The sequence below is a fragment of the Dermacentor albipictus genome, unplaced genomic scaffold (assembly GCF_038994185.2).
Source record: "Dermacentor albipictus isolate Rhodes 1998 colony unplaced genomic scaffold, USDA_Dalb.pri_finalv2 scaffold_14, whole genome shotgun sequence".
Lineage (NCBI taxonomy): Eukaryota > Metazoa > Arthropoda > Arachnida > Ixodida > Ixodidae > Dermacentor > Dermacentor albipictus.
This window is the reverse complement of record NW_027225568.1, coordinates 11,634,661-11,649,910: the sequence shown is the minus strand read 5'-3', so window position 1 is coordinate 11,649,910 and position 15,250 is coordinate 11,634,661. Positions and strand designations below refer to the sequence as shown.

General features: G+C 47.7%; 1 protein-coding gene across 2 annotated transcripts in view; it reads right to left on the bottom strand.

Moving 5' to 3' along the window:
* LOC135905880 (uncharacterized) overlaps positions 1 to 15,250 on the bottom strand; it is a 93,427-nt gene that overhangs the window by 31,654 nt on the left and 46,523 nt on the right. For both annotated transcript variants that reach the window (XM_065436991.1, XM_070528746.1), the window contains exon 9: positions 5,220 to 5,361. In XM_065436991.1, coding sequence (XP_065293063.1) covers positions 5,220 to 5,361 — 142 coding nt within the window. The remainder of the gene's footprint in view (positions 1 to 5,219; positions 5,362 to 15,250) is intronic.

Genomic DNA, 15,250 nt, shown 5'->3' with positions numbered 1-15,250 from the left:
TGATCTCGAAAAAGCTTATGACACTACCTGGAGGTATGGCATATTGCAAGACCTCGCGTCGTATGGCGTGTCAGGCAACATGTTTAATATAATAAAAAGCTACCTGTCCGAACGAAAGTACAGAGTAAGGGTGGGAACTGCAGTGTCGAGAGTCTTCGTGGAAGAAAACGGTGTGCGACAAGGAGGAGTGCTCAGCCGCACACTATTCTTAGTTAAAATGAACACACTACAAAAAAACACTCCCACCATTTATATCCTACTCACTCTATGTAGATGATATACAGATAGGTTTTAAATCATGCAATCTGTCCATATGCGAGAGGCAGATTCAGCTGGGAGTGAAGAGGCTTTCAAAATGGGTGGACAAGAATGGCTTTCGCTTTAGTGAAGAAAAGACGACATGCGTGTTATTTTCTCGGAAAAGAGGCATACATCCTGAACCCATTACGATGAACGGGTATGTGCTTAGTGTAAAAAAGGAGCAGAAATTTCTCGGCGTTATATTGGATGATAAGCTCTCGTTTGTGCAACATACAAAAAACATAAAAATGAAATGCTTAAAAACTATGAATATCCTCAAAATTCTTTAGCACCAGTCGTGGGGAACTGACAAGAAATGCTTGCTCTCGCTGGATCGGATCGGATCGGAAAACATTTATTGGGCTCTAGAAAAGAGATCTTCGCGGCTTCAGACGGCGTCTTCCATCTTCTGATGGATTCTTCTGTCTGCAATCACAGGGTTGGTGCCCTAGTCCAAGGCTCCACTGAGTATGGCCAACCCGCGAGCTCGCTCTACTAGGCGCTTTTGGCCGTTCAAGCTTACGCTGGAAAGCATACTCTCCCACTGTTCCGCACTCGGGTTTTTAATTTTATAGATAGTTGGGGACTCAATATTTTGACAGGCCCATGATATGTGGTACAGATCTGGTTTCTCTCCGCACCATGGGCACTTAGCCTCATATTGTGTAGGGAAAATGTTATTCAGAAGGTTTAGATTCGGGAAAGTACCCGTCTGCAGTTGTCGCCATGCAACAGCATCCTGTCTGCTTAGATCCTTATCCGGGGGTGGGTACTTCAGTCTGACCCCTTTATAATAATTTAGTATATCTGAGTAGCCCATGGGTACTGACTGGGGTTCCTCAAGGCTGGATGTGTCGGACGCCCGGTTGGTATGCCCTCGAGCTATCCTATCCGCCTCTTGGTTCCCTGTTATGCCAGTGTGCCCTGGTACCCAGATTATGGTATGGTGAACTTTGTTTCCCGGGTCGCATGAGCAGAGTATATGGCGTGCTTTGCGCCCAATTCTGCCGTTTGTATAATTACGGCATGCTGCTTGAGAGTCTGTCATTATTGTTAGGGACCTGCCAGATCGATAGCCCTCCAGTACTGCCAGAGCCACAGCTGCCTCTTCGGCCTCGACTACCGTGCAGTCCTGTAGTGATGCGCTGGTGATCTCCTTGAGGTCCGAGTTAACCACCGACGCCACTGCTCTGCTGTTGTGTCTTCCGTCTTTGACGAACGTTGCCGCGTCCGTATACCTTGTGTTGTCCTTGTTCGCCAAGGTTCTCTGCACGTATTCCGCTCTTGCCTCTCTACGCGCCTTGTGCAGGTTCCGGTCCATATTCTTGGGTATCGGTGCGACTCGCAGTGTACTGCGATACTTGTCCGGAATGGCCTCGGTACGTTCGATCTCTTGGATCATGTTGCCGCCGCCACATCTTCGCAGGAACACCCTTCCCGTGGGGGTCTGCATCAACCTACGTGCCTGAGAACATAGTAGTGCTTCTCTTAGTTCACTGAAGGTATTGTGCAGTCCCAATGCCAGCAGTTTCTCGGTTGATGTGCGCTGCGGCAGGTGAAGCGCAGTTTTGTACGCCTTTCGCAGTATGGCGTCCGCTTGTTCTTCTTCTTGCTTGATGCATTTGTGGTAGGGAAGGCTATACAGCACTCTGCTAACCACGAGGCTCGTGACTAGCCTAAGTGTGTCGCTCTCCTTGATACCGTGTCTCTTGCTAGATACTCTGTTGATCATACGGGCCACCTGCATGGTGGCAGTCTTCAGCAGTGTCAGAGTATGACTGCACCGTTGATTGGATTGAAGCCACATCCCCAGGATCCGAATGGTGGTCTTCTCCGGAATGCGTTGTCCCGCGAGGTATACGTTGAGGCTGAGCTCATCGCTTGTAGGGACCGTTCGATTTTGTTTGCCTCGCCACACCCTTAGGAGCTCGGACTTCTCCGTCGAGCAGGTGAGGCCCCTGGCCCTAACGTAGGTTTCTACGCAGGTGGCCGCTTTTTGCAGGCACTCTTCTTTTTCGCTGAGCGATCCCCGGCTCACCCATACCGTGATGTCGTCAGCGTAAATGGCGTGCCGTATGCCTTCAAGTTGTTCGAGTTGTCTTGCTAGCCCGATCATTGCGACGTTGAAGAGGATGGGGGAGATGACCGACCCTTGAGGAGTTCCCTTGTTTGGGGTGCGAAACTTCTCTGATCTGACTGCTCCCAGGCCGATTGTTGCTATCCGGATAGAGAGGAAGGCCTTGACGTATCCATGAATCCTTCTGCCACAGTTCAGGCTATCCATTCCTGTGAGTATGGCTTCGTGGCTGACATTGTCGAAGGCTCCTTTAATGTCCAGTGCCATGATGACGTGTTCGCTGTTTCGTGGGACGTTGCTGAGCACCTCCTCCTTGAGCTGGAGGAGCACGTCTTGCGTCGATAATTTAGCGCGGAATCCAAACATGCTGGGGGGGGGGGTACAGCTCGTTGTCCTCCATATAATTTTGTAGCCTCATTGCAACCACCCGCTCGTACAGCTTGCCTAAGCATGACGTGAGAGAGATTGGTCTAAGATTTTCTACTTGCAGTTTTTTGCCAGGTTTTGGAATCATCACTACCTCCGAAGGCTTCCACTCCTCGGGTACTGTTTCCTCCGCCCAGTGCTTGTTGAGATAGTCAGTAAGTTCGACTACCAGCTCATCACAGGTATCGATTACGGGAACATTGTTTACCAATCAGCTTAATGTTCTGTTTTAAAAATTCTGGATCCTGTACATAACCTTGGCATGCGGCTAGCCCTAGGTGCATTCCGTACTAGCCCTGTTCCAAGTTTGCACGTAGAAGCTAATCAGTGGAACCTAGACCGACAACGTAACTACTGTAGTTTTATGTACGCACTTAAGATTAGTTCCAACCGAGAACACCCGTGTTACAAAATGTTGAAGAGCACAGAAACGCAAACCCTCTCTGCAAAGCGGCCATCATTAGCAAAGCCATTTCCACTGAAAGCACTGTCGCTATGTCAAGAAAACAACATATTGCTGTCGGACGTTCACCTGCATAACCCTAATGAGTTAGTAGCACCATGGGAATCAGTCACCATACAATGTGACTTCTCGTTCACCGAAATAAACAAAAAGCATACACCCCAAGAAGCTGTAAAACAACACTTCTTATCACTACAGAGTAAGTACAAGTGTCCAGAATTTTACACTGATGCTTCAAAAACTGCTGAAACAACATCATGTGCTTCAATTGGTCCAGATTTTGTAGCCCATTTAAGATTAAACAAATACACAAGTATCTTCACTGCTGAAGCTCACGCTATACTCCTCGCAGTTAAAGAAATAACAACAAAACAGATCAATCAATCGATAATATACACAGATGGCTTAAGTGTGGTCCGGCCAATACACATTGAAAAACAAAGAAAGAATCCGGTGATAAACACTCTCATCAGCAGCTTAACCTTAGCCTATAAGAGAGGGCTACATATTATAATCTGCTGGGTACCTGGCCATACTAGTATACCTGGTAACGAAGCAGCACACGCAAATGCGGCCTTAGCAGGTCTAAGGCCCCAAATAGATTTAAGTTATGTACCATATACAGATATGAAACCTGTCATTCGAGGAATACTGCGCCACGCATGGCAAGAAGCTTGGGACACAGAAAACAATAACAAACATCACATCATCCAACCCTACATTACCCAAACACCTGTATACCGGCATAGACAGGAGGAAGTAATGATGTCGAGACTGAGTATAGGACACACACATGCAACTCACTCATACTTGCTAACCGGTAATGATCCACCGGTCTGCATTAGATGTGGAAATCAACTCACAGTCATCCACGTTGTTATACAATGCCCTGGCATGGAAGCTACGCGAAAAAAATACTTTCCTGAACTTTGCCGCACCAATTTACCTATGCATCCTGCATTTTTCCTATCGGCTGAGCAGGTGTTCCCCCTCAACCAGCTGTTAAGTTATCTTAATGATGTGAACTTTTTGAAGAATATATCTTACCGCTTTGAAACTCATCTTCTCTACGCTGCCTGAAATCCTACATGATCATCCAAAATTCTCCCAAGAAATGCAAGCCTCATGTTTTTAATTCCTAGGCCTTTACAGCCACCGCAGTACATCACAGGCATTGCAACACGCTATACCCGCTGACAGGTTTATAACATTCTACTGCACCACTAAACATCGTTGCTGGCGCTCTTTGGCCGTTGTAGCCCTCGCGCCATAAATACTAATTAATTAATTAATTAATGCTAACAATGGCGTTACAACAAAACGGCACATAGCTTTTACGTAGTAGCACAGATATTCTCAAGCTGCCAATGCCCCATATACGCACCATTGCAAATTAACAACGCAACAAAAAAAAATCGCAGAAACCGTATACGTGGAACTGCGTCAATATTCTTGCGAAATCAGTTGCAGAAGTTTTGGCTTCACAGTTAATTAATCCCAACCCGGACTTCAAAACGGCTCATCGACCCCGAAAAGCAAGAAGCTTTAAACACGACAACTGCCTTCATCTCCTGTAACTTAAACATTGACTTACATAAACACTGAACTTCTACAGAGATATAAGTACACAGTATAAAAGCTTTCGCAAATGCCACGCTGCCGATACGTTGGGTAGGTTGCTTGGGAGCTGTCGTACAGAATGATAGAAACATAAAATATGACTCTACTGCACAACTTCTCAATATTTATTTCACTGTCCACGAGGTAACTTTAGCAAGATAAAAAAATAAACATAGAGAACAAGAATGATCTTGATTGGGATTTAACAGCGCGGAAGTGATCTGGCTGTTCTGGGCAATTATTAATTCAAACAACTTGTAAAACTGTGGTTATGAAAGTTATAAAAGAAATTGACTGGCACGATAAGAAATAGAAGCACAAAAGACGGCGCACCGGTACGAAGGAAGCCATCTTCGTAGGCGTCAGCCGTTTCTTTCGGTTTGTTCAGGTAGCCCAGAAAAGTACAGGGGCCTTTGATGCAAATTTCTCCTCTCTCCTCAGGTCCCAGAGGCTTTCTGGTGAGCATATCAACAACCTATAAAAAAGGCAACAAAATCAGCTTAACGTACCTTGTATAAGCAGCGAGCGTCATAATAAACTACCCCTTGATTAACAATTTTATGAAAACTTCTTACTGGCCAAACGGCGCTTCGCTTCGCACGGAGTAGCGTGACGTTAAGCGAAAAAAAATAATACAGCTGAAAAAGAAACATATGTATATGTATATATGTAAATGTACATGTATGTGTATGTATGTAAAGCATATGTATGCCACTCCGAGCAACTCTCAACTCGTACCTTAAATAAAGTGAACCTGTTTAAGGGAGTTCGCCCCGACCCCTCACTTTCCATTCTTCAGAAGCCTTCGTGGTCTATTCTGTCATTTCGGAAAAATGCCCAAGTTGTTTCAAAAATACTTCACAGACTGGACAACCTCCGCCATGGGGCGCTACTGCGCCTTGTTAAGAGCTCTCCCTTTGTGTACAATACGTACTTTTCTGTCGTTGCTCGCGGCGCTTGCGCTGTATTTTGAAAGGCAGCGCGGGGACTGGTTGGTGAGCGGCAACGTGTAAACCGCAGTGTCGTTTGAACTAACTGTTGGACGCGTAAAGGCCAGAATACATGGAGCGAATATGCGACGAATAGCCGGCGTTCGACGCCAACGGCGTACGCACGACGCGCGGCGGCGGAGAGAACGTCGTTCGCCGCCGATCTATCTGGCGCAGAAAAGTTCGTCGGGCGTCGACGATACCGGAAGCGGCAAACGAGCGGCGCCCCAAAGCGAGCCAATCAGGTCTCACTATCTGCCCCGACTTCCGACTAGGCTTTCCGCCCACTGTTGCCACAACGCATAGCACCGCCGCTTTCTTTAAACTACATCGGCGCACGAATGTCTCAAACACATAAAAAACACTATAAATCATTTTTAAACAAAATGTTACGCGTTTTTAGAGTGTACTGCAATTCAAAAACGATAATAGCTGTCGTTAAAGTATTTTTTTATGTCATGTGTTTCACTGCAGCGCAATTGCCTCGTCTAGCCACACTGATAACAACGCAGCGACTCGCCGGCGGCGGCCGCCGTGCCTTCGCTCCATGTAGCGCAGCCTGACGAACATACGGCGTCACGCCACGGCAGATTTTCTGCCGCCCGAACTTCGTCGTGTAAGTTCGCTCCATGTGTTCTGGCCATAATACCATTTCACGGCGGGAACATAAAAAAAGGCGAGCGTCCACTGCACTTCTCAGTTAGGCCGTCGAAGACGAATGCAGACAAAGACGCGATCACAAACGCTAACTGCGTTTACCACGTCAGCAACAAGATCTTCTGCAACATAGAGCTTGAGGTATATGTCAATTTACTGCAACCCATACGACACGGTGCTTAGAAATGTGAAAAACGTTTACTGTTAATTTCGTCCCAAGCCATCGGAGCATGTTAATCCTGGTGTGCGCCATTTATTACTCTGACATATGTATGTATATGGAAACGACCACCACACGTGTTAGTCTGTGTGAGCACCACTGCCGTGATGCTTTGTGAAACGCATTTGAAAAGGCTTTGTACACAGCAGCCGTAATTCTCAGTATGTCCAAGGAGCAGAAGCTGTGTAACTTTTTTTGCTTTTTGGCCAGAACTGTCCCGTCCACCAGGAAAATAAATAAATAAACAAATAAGTCAACTTCATCAGTGGAATTTTGTTTTGCTATTTCAACGCTGCGCATGTAAAAGACGCAAAAGATGAGTAGCTCCTACTTCAGACCTGGCGTTTCTCACATGGTTCAAAAGTGCTTAGGTGTCCTTGGTACCAGAACAACATATTTAACAGAATGACAAATGGTCTTGGTTTTGCCGCTGGTCACATGCTATGAGTACTGAAGTTTGCAAGGCGTATGAGAACCCTCCAAATAAGTACTCCAAATAAGTGCTTAATGAGTGGCTAATGAGAAACAATGCACAATTGCCAATTGTGAATACTGTACTGTAATCGTTCTGAAAAATGCGACCGCCTCATGAACTCGCATACCGCGTATACGGATCACGGAGGATTCCCATATTTGCCCTTTCCATCATCTCCTCCTCCCACCCTCATTGACTGGTCACCGCGGTTCAGGTTTCAGGAGACTGCGCTAGACAGTTACTGCGGCCAGCCGCAGTTGTCACTTCCTTCTGTTTCCTTTATTTATCTATCTAAATAAATAAAGATCCAATTAATACCATAACTACCACTTCCCCAATACAGGTTAGCGCATTTGCAGTGTTTCGCAAAAATCGCATTGTGCACACAACCACGCCCGTGTTTCTCCCCGTCTGGTGCTGCATCGCGCATCATCCTGGAAGGGGCCAGCATCCAGCGGACAAGCGCGCACGTACAGCGGCAAGCAGAGGGTGAGCACGCGAGTGCACGGCCACGTGCTACGCTCCGCGGAATGCGGGTGCAGCCAGAGCGGCCGCGCACCTAAGAAAACCCGCGCATGTGCGGTAACCCGGAGGCGTGGCTTTGATTTCTCTGCTACAGTGTTCCGCCACATCAGAGTTGCATGCGGTAAATCGAACTTCGCTCGCAGCACTGTTGCTCTAGAAGGGTCGTAATGCGAAGGCAGCCTTGCGTTTGCGCGTCGCACGGTGGCGGGTCCTGAGCCAATGAGTTGCATCGACCCCAAGAAACTGTTCCCTCTTAAGGGTAAACACTTTAGAACCTTATAACTTCATACTATTCCACACTCCTGACATATAATACGTAACCGTCGATGCAAAGATCGGGCGGTGACCCGCAGCGTTGCTTGAACCGCCCAATGAAACACGCTCCTCATTTACAGGAGGTCACTTTTTAAAGCGAAGCTTTCTTTGCCTCTGCCGCCTGTCTGCCGCTGCTGTCTGGCACACCACGTCGGAGGGGGGGGGGGGGGGGTGATTCAAAGGTGTGTATGCAGGTTTATTCGATTCAGAAAAAGGTGCACAGCACCACAAAAGAAAACGTGCAGGGGGTGCCAGTTATGGTGTGGCCCGCTGCACCCACTCGCTGCAAGGTTCAAGGGTGCACTGCACCGCGGCGACATCTGGCCTTGCACCCCGTTGAGTCAAGCACGGGTTGCAGGGCCCACCGCTGCACCTCGGGAAATCGAAGGCCTAGGTGCAGTACACCGTGAATAGGCGCAGAAGGTGCAGAGAAAGTTGGTTGAATGAAATAGACCTTACATGGGAGGAGTGAAGCAGAGGAAAGGTAACGCGATAAACATGTTTGGAGCCCACCGTGTCGGAGGTGCACAATGCCGTCTGGAGCTCCCTAGCCGTCTCCACGTAGGCCTCTTGACAGCTGTAATTATCCGTCACCCCCCTCAAAAGCATTGCAGACACTGCAGTGCTTCCCTTTCTACTAACGTGTGAGTTCAGAGGGCACATAGATAGAGCTATACAGTGGAGGGAGAAGAGGTGATTTCCATACAAGGGTGGAGGGGAGGTGACGTGAAACGGCAAAGAAGCTCTACTACTATACGACAGAGGTTGCGGGGAAGTAGGATGAGCTTAAGTTCAAGGTACGGTAACGTACGTTCCTGCCATTTCTGAAAAGTAAACACCATGTAAATATGCCAAGTAGACAAATTATGCAGGGTGTGCGGAAGTAGAGCCGCATTAATTGAAGCGCATCGCAGGGCCCAGGTTTACGCTACGTTTACACAACGTAAACACTGTGGAAGCGGTCAACCGTCAAATCAACACTTCTGTGCCCGCCACGGTAGCTTTGCGGCTATGGCAATGCTAGAGATCGCGGATTTGATTCCGAATGCGACAGCCACATTTCGACAGGGCGAAATAGAAAACGCACGTGCACATATACTGCGGGACACGTAAAGAACATCACGTTGTCGAAATTAATCCGGAGTCCGCTATTACGGCGTGCCTCATAATCCGATTGTGGTTTTGGCAAGTACAACCCCATAATGCAAGTTTCATACTTTTGCCAGGATGCGATGTGCCACGTGAGGCAATGTAATGCTTAAACCTCTCGACGTTATGAAATATGGCGCACAACGTAAACACCTCTCCTTGTCTGTTCTGTGTACTACGCAGAAAAACAGCAGTGTTGCACGCAAGGTAATGTTTAATATGAACTCGCCACTCTCGTGTTAGACTAAACGTTGACGAAATGAAGCTTTCGCGGTCAACATGACCGCTAATTATCGTTAATCAAAGAAACCAGCACAGAAAGCTTCGTTTACATCGCTTCCCGCAGCGTGTGGGATGCGCATACTTTATTATTATTTTTTTGCTTTCAAAGCGAATAGAATCGACGATGATGACAGTTTGAAATGCGCAAGCATTTTTTTTTGCCTACCCAAAGAGGAAACCCGTCCGTCCGCCCACCAAGTAAGGCGATCGCTTTCAAGATAGGGCCCGCAGCCGCGTGCGAATTCGCCTTCGTGCTGCCTCTCGCTTCAGCGCGAACTAAGCGGCGAGAACACGACGCACACGAAGCTATCAGCACTCAGCGCAGTGTCCCCATCACAGATCGCTTTCAAGATAGGGCCCGCGCGTATCGCTTTACCAGTAACTAAACGGCGAGAATACAGCGCACACGAGGCTATCAGCACTCTGAGCACTGTGTCTCCGTACGAGATCGCCTTCGAGATAGGGCACGCGCTCCGGCGCCTTACGCAGCCGATACTGGAGTACACTTGATCACGGTTCACAATGGTTCAACGCGGATGGATAAGGCGCTAAAGAGCGGCAACGGCTTATATTTATCGCATCGTCATCAGCGGATTGGGCCTCGCCGTCCACAGCAGTTTGTGTCACTGCAGCGCCGTCGTTTATACTGGTCGGATCAATTTTCGTTACGTTGACAATGACACCGAGCAGCGTGGAGATGAGCAAGTGGCCCAATGCATAAAAATACTTAGACAACTCCCAGAAGAGTTTCTGCGTGTAATTTTTCCTATCTAATTTGTTGAATAGAGGCGAGCAGCACGCAGAAGTGGGAGGGTTTCGGTGGGGCCGAGCTAGCGCAGTAAAAGTAGATAACCTGGGGCGAAATTCACTAAACTACGCCCTTCGTACGCAATGGCTTAGTCGAAATGTTCTTACGCTAAAGGAGCAACCGAATTGGCAGAGCGCTCAAGTCACGGCGTCGTATGAGAACGAGAAGAAGGGAAAGCTCGCCATAAACGACAAGAAAGAGTTGCGGTCTCCTGATATCAAGATGACACATTATACGTCTGGAGTCGAGGCTACGGTCTCATGGCAAATCACTGCGCACACCTCTTCGACAGCTTCCTTGTCCTGGACGTCCTTCCTTGTCACTGGACGGTAACCTGTTACCGTTACATCGTGCTCATATTGTGAATATGATAGAGCAGGCTATCCCTGAGGTGCTTGGTCATTTTTCTATCGCTCTTTTTCCTTAAAACATTTGCTCTTGTTTTTTTTTTCTACGATAATTTAGTGCTCGAAATTTGTTTTGCTTTTTTCGCCTGGCTGGCGGTCCGCCAATGTTATACGCTAAAAGGCCAGAATACATGGAGCGAATATGCGACGAATAGTCGGCGTTCGACGCCCGGCGGCGTACGCGCGACGCGCGGCGGCGGAGAAATCGTCGTTCGCCGCCGATCGAGCTGGCGCAGAAAAGTTCGTCGGGCGTCGGCGATACCGGAAGCGGCAAACAAGCGGCGCCCCATAGCGAGCCAATCAGGTCTCACTATCCGCCCCGACTTCCGACCTGGGGCTCTATTCTGGACATGCATGGCGGCTGCACGGCCGCCATTATCCGCCATGTTTACTCTCTGATTGGCTGTCGAGAGGTCACGTGTTTTGAAATTTGTGCCGGGAAGCGGAAGTATTGCAAAATGTAATTTTGCGTTTTCATCAAGATGACGAAACGTGACGTGGAGCTGCAAATGTTATGGACTAATACATTTTTTTGGTCCTTGGCAGATATATTGTGATGTTAGCGCTTCAAAAAGAATGTGAGCGGTAGCGTGCAGAAGCCAGTGCAATGCATCTGCAATTGCGCGAATATGTGGTGGCGATTCAAGATATGCGCCATGCCAGCTTGCTGATTGGCTGAAGGAATATCTCATGAGGAGCGTCACAGGAAGGGCTGTTTCGTAAACGTCATTTTGACGACGCGTGACGTTTCGCAGGGCCGCCATTGCTGAGATTTTCCGCCATAATTTTTGCTGCGACGAGCCGCGCGAATTATGCTAATGGGAAGCCATATGCAATGGCAGCCGAGAGGAATGCGTATCGCCACATTTTCCCCGTCGTTTGGCGCCACGAAAATCTTTTGTTCATAACGCGTGCTCATAGTATTTGCATCGCTCCCGGGTGGTGTTGGCATTTGTGTTTTGGGCCATCGTTTTTTAAAAGAACGCGTTTATACGAAATAATATTGGTTGAATATAGCAAACTTTCAGCAATGTTGTCCACTTTTCACTGCTGCATTTGTATTGTAATCGAGATTAATGCCTTTTCGCACAATCAGACGTTATGACAACGGCCTCTTTCTAATTTATAAAAAGAAATGTACACAAGGCGGCGCCTTGAAGTTTCCTCCCGCGGTGCGAGAAACCAGCGAAATGAACAAGAGATGGCAGCGCCGGCGCTTGCGTCGCGCTAGTGGTTGTCTCTGGCGCCCGCAACGCTATCGGTGATATTCGGCCGTTTCTAAGCCAGCCGAGTCGGGCTGAGTCACTTGCGTTTCACGAAATAGCGATAACGTGGCCTAGAACGTGCGCGCATCACCACTGGTAGGTCGCGTATGTTGTCTCAAGAAAGAAAACAAGCGCGTTGGCGCCAACATGCGATGACTCATTCCATTTTCCAGGGACACGCATCCGAGGTACTGAAGCAGACGACGGCTTGTACGCAGCAGACGACGGAAGCGAGAAGCGTTTTCGACAGAATAATCATACGCTTTGAGATAGCTGCTTTATTTTTACTGCGGAGGAAAACTGTTTTGCTTTACCGATAACGCTACATTCAGTGCCTTCATTTCAGTTTCTTAGGCGAAACGTCAAGTTGGCGTCACGTTACGTAAGCAAAACCGGGCCACCAGCGCCATTTTGTTTGCGTCGCGCCTACGTCACGCATCGAAGAAAATGGCGGAATGTCCAGAATAGCGCCCCTGGCTTCCCCGCTTGTCCGTGTATCCCGATCCCGCTATATCGTTCACGCTGGTCTCCCGCTTTTCGTGTTCGTGGTATCCAAAGAGGCGCGGCTGGAATTTAACGACAAATTAATTTCGGCTGTTCAGAAGCGTGCCATCCTGTGGGACGCTAAACATTTCTAAACAAATTTCTAAACAAAATTTTACGCGTTTTTAGAGTGTTCCGCAATTCAAAAGCAAGAATAGTTGTCGTTAAAGTTTTTTTTTTGTCATGTGTTTCACTACAGCGCTTTTGCCTCATCTAGCCACACTGATAACAACGCAGCGGCTCACCGGCGGCGGCCGCCGTGTCTTCGCTCCATGTAGCGCAGCCCGACGAACATACGGTGTCGCGCCGCGGCTGATTTTCCGCCGCCCGAACATCGTCGTGAAAGTTCGCTCCATGTATTCTGGCCTAAAGACATCGACATTGTTCTCTCGTCTTCCGGTGGTCTCGTCACCCCACGCATCACCATCAACACAGGGGGGAAGTAAAACCTTCGTCCACAATTGTCACCACTCAGAATAGAACCTGTGTCACTGCAGCAATGTGCATTTGGAAGCCGACCTCTAACCACTGCACTATCGCGTGGCAGCAGCACCGGGCAATTTCAGCTAGGTATTGTGCTCCGCATAGACTGTGAAAACGGTGTCGTCTGTGCATGCGTACCGGAGGCCAGAACTAGGAATCTTGTGGCGGACAAGGATAACATTATGTGCATCGCATAGGAATGCTTGACAAGATGGTGGTGTGTTGACGTGCAACTCTTCGTTGCCATGGTCGTGACAACAGCATGACGGCACAAAAGAGGTGTACATGACAATAATGATGATCAGCCTCAAACATAGCACATACCCGCAATGACCAAGCGGTCGGCGCAAAGACCGTGTAATGCATCGACAATGTCAATGCCAACAACGACGTCGCTATGATAACGCCACCTAATTTGTTACAAAGTGGTTCGAATGATTCAAAGCGCCCCGTCATGTGGTCAATTAGAATCCTTAATTAGGATTCCGGACTTTATATCCTTTTTTCTGCTTGACTTTTTAGCGCTGATTTTAGCCCCACGAATAGACAATTATTCGATTTCTACAGTTGTCACAATAACGAATTATTTATCCTTATATCGCTCACATCAAATATAGCAGTTCCCCCCTTTTACGTAGGTGTAATTTTCTAGTGCCTGCTCACAAACATTATTAGAAGGGTCTGGTTGCCTGGCCGTAAGGGCTTATTTAGGAAAGAAATCTTCTTTCTTCTATCACTGTGCTCCACCTTCGCTTTCAAATTTCGCTACGCTCGCTCACTCGGCTATGACGAGGTATGACGACAAGACACGCCAACGCTTAACGCAGAAAGGGGAGCCTAAAAGCTGCGCTCTAAAAGCCGGGCACAGTGGAATGGTATAGCGAAGTGAACAATGTGAAGCGTGCACGACGCTTAGCGTGCTCACTTAAACGCATCGTATCAGCGAGATCAGCATGTGCGTAGCTGAAATTATGCCGTATCCTGCGCTCACCTGACGGCGCACAGTTGGGCTACGACATTTGTGTAATTAGCAGTCCAAGTGCATATCGCATTGATTGTACTGAAGGACTGAACGAACTTCACATCATGGCCGTGGTACTTGCAGCATTATGTTGAAAAATCGTAAGTTCTTTCATTTATGTCTAACTTCCATTTTATGTACAGGCACAGCGCACGTATCCGCAAACTCCTCAGGCTTCGACTCTACCTCAGTCATAGTTCCGGCGTGACATGTTTTATATACAGAAAAGAAGTGTTGAAATATTTATCGAGAAAGTGGTCAGGCAAGGAGACACAATCTTTACAGTGATATTCGCTGCATGCTTAAAAGAAATTTTCAAGCCGTTAGACTGCGAAAGATTAGGAACGACGATCAAAGGCAAATATCTCAACAACCTTCCGCTCGCCGATGACGTTGTCCTATTCTGCAAAGCTGTGGACACATTGCAACCATTGATTCAAGACCTTAGCAGAGAAAGTGTAAGAGTAGACTGATAAAGGTAATGTTGAGTAGCCTGTCACGCGAAGAAGAATTCATGATATGCAGTCAGCCTCTAGGGTATGTGCAGGAGTAAGTTTATCTTGGTCAAGTAATGACAGGGAACCCTGATCATGAGAACTAAATCTGCAGAAAAATAAAATGGGTCAGAGTGCGTACGACCAGCATTACCAAATAATGACCAGGGGCTCACAGCTGTCATTGAATAGAAAGTGTAGAACCATTCCATACTTCCAGTATTAAAATACCGGACAGATTCCGAGGTTAACAATGAAGCTTAAGAAAAAGTTAAGGATCACTCAAACGAACAATGGAACGAAAAATATTAGGCCTAACGTTAAGCGACAGGAAGAGAGCGGTGTTGAGAGCAAAAAGGGACTGTGGTAGTTGAAACTTAGAGTAAAAATTGGAGCTGGGCAGGCCACGTAATTGTTAGCGTAGATACTCGGTGGTCCATTAGAAATACCGAGCGATCGCTAGTGTAAAGGAAACGCTGTCGAGAACGGCAGAAAATTAAGTGGGGTAATGAAATAAAGAAATTTGCAGGCAGAACTTTGAATCAGCGCAGGTCACGAGTAATTAGAGATCGCTGGGAGAGGCATTCCCTGTGGAGTGAACATAAATGTATGGTGATTACCCTTTGCAACTCAATGTTCCTCTTGAGCCAAAGTTCGCTTCGTACTTCGAGACCACATTCGCATGTTAACAGAAGGGCGTCGGTCAACAGACCACCCCCATTTTGTCCTTA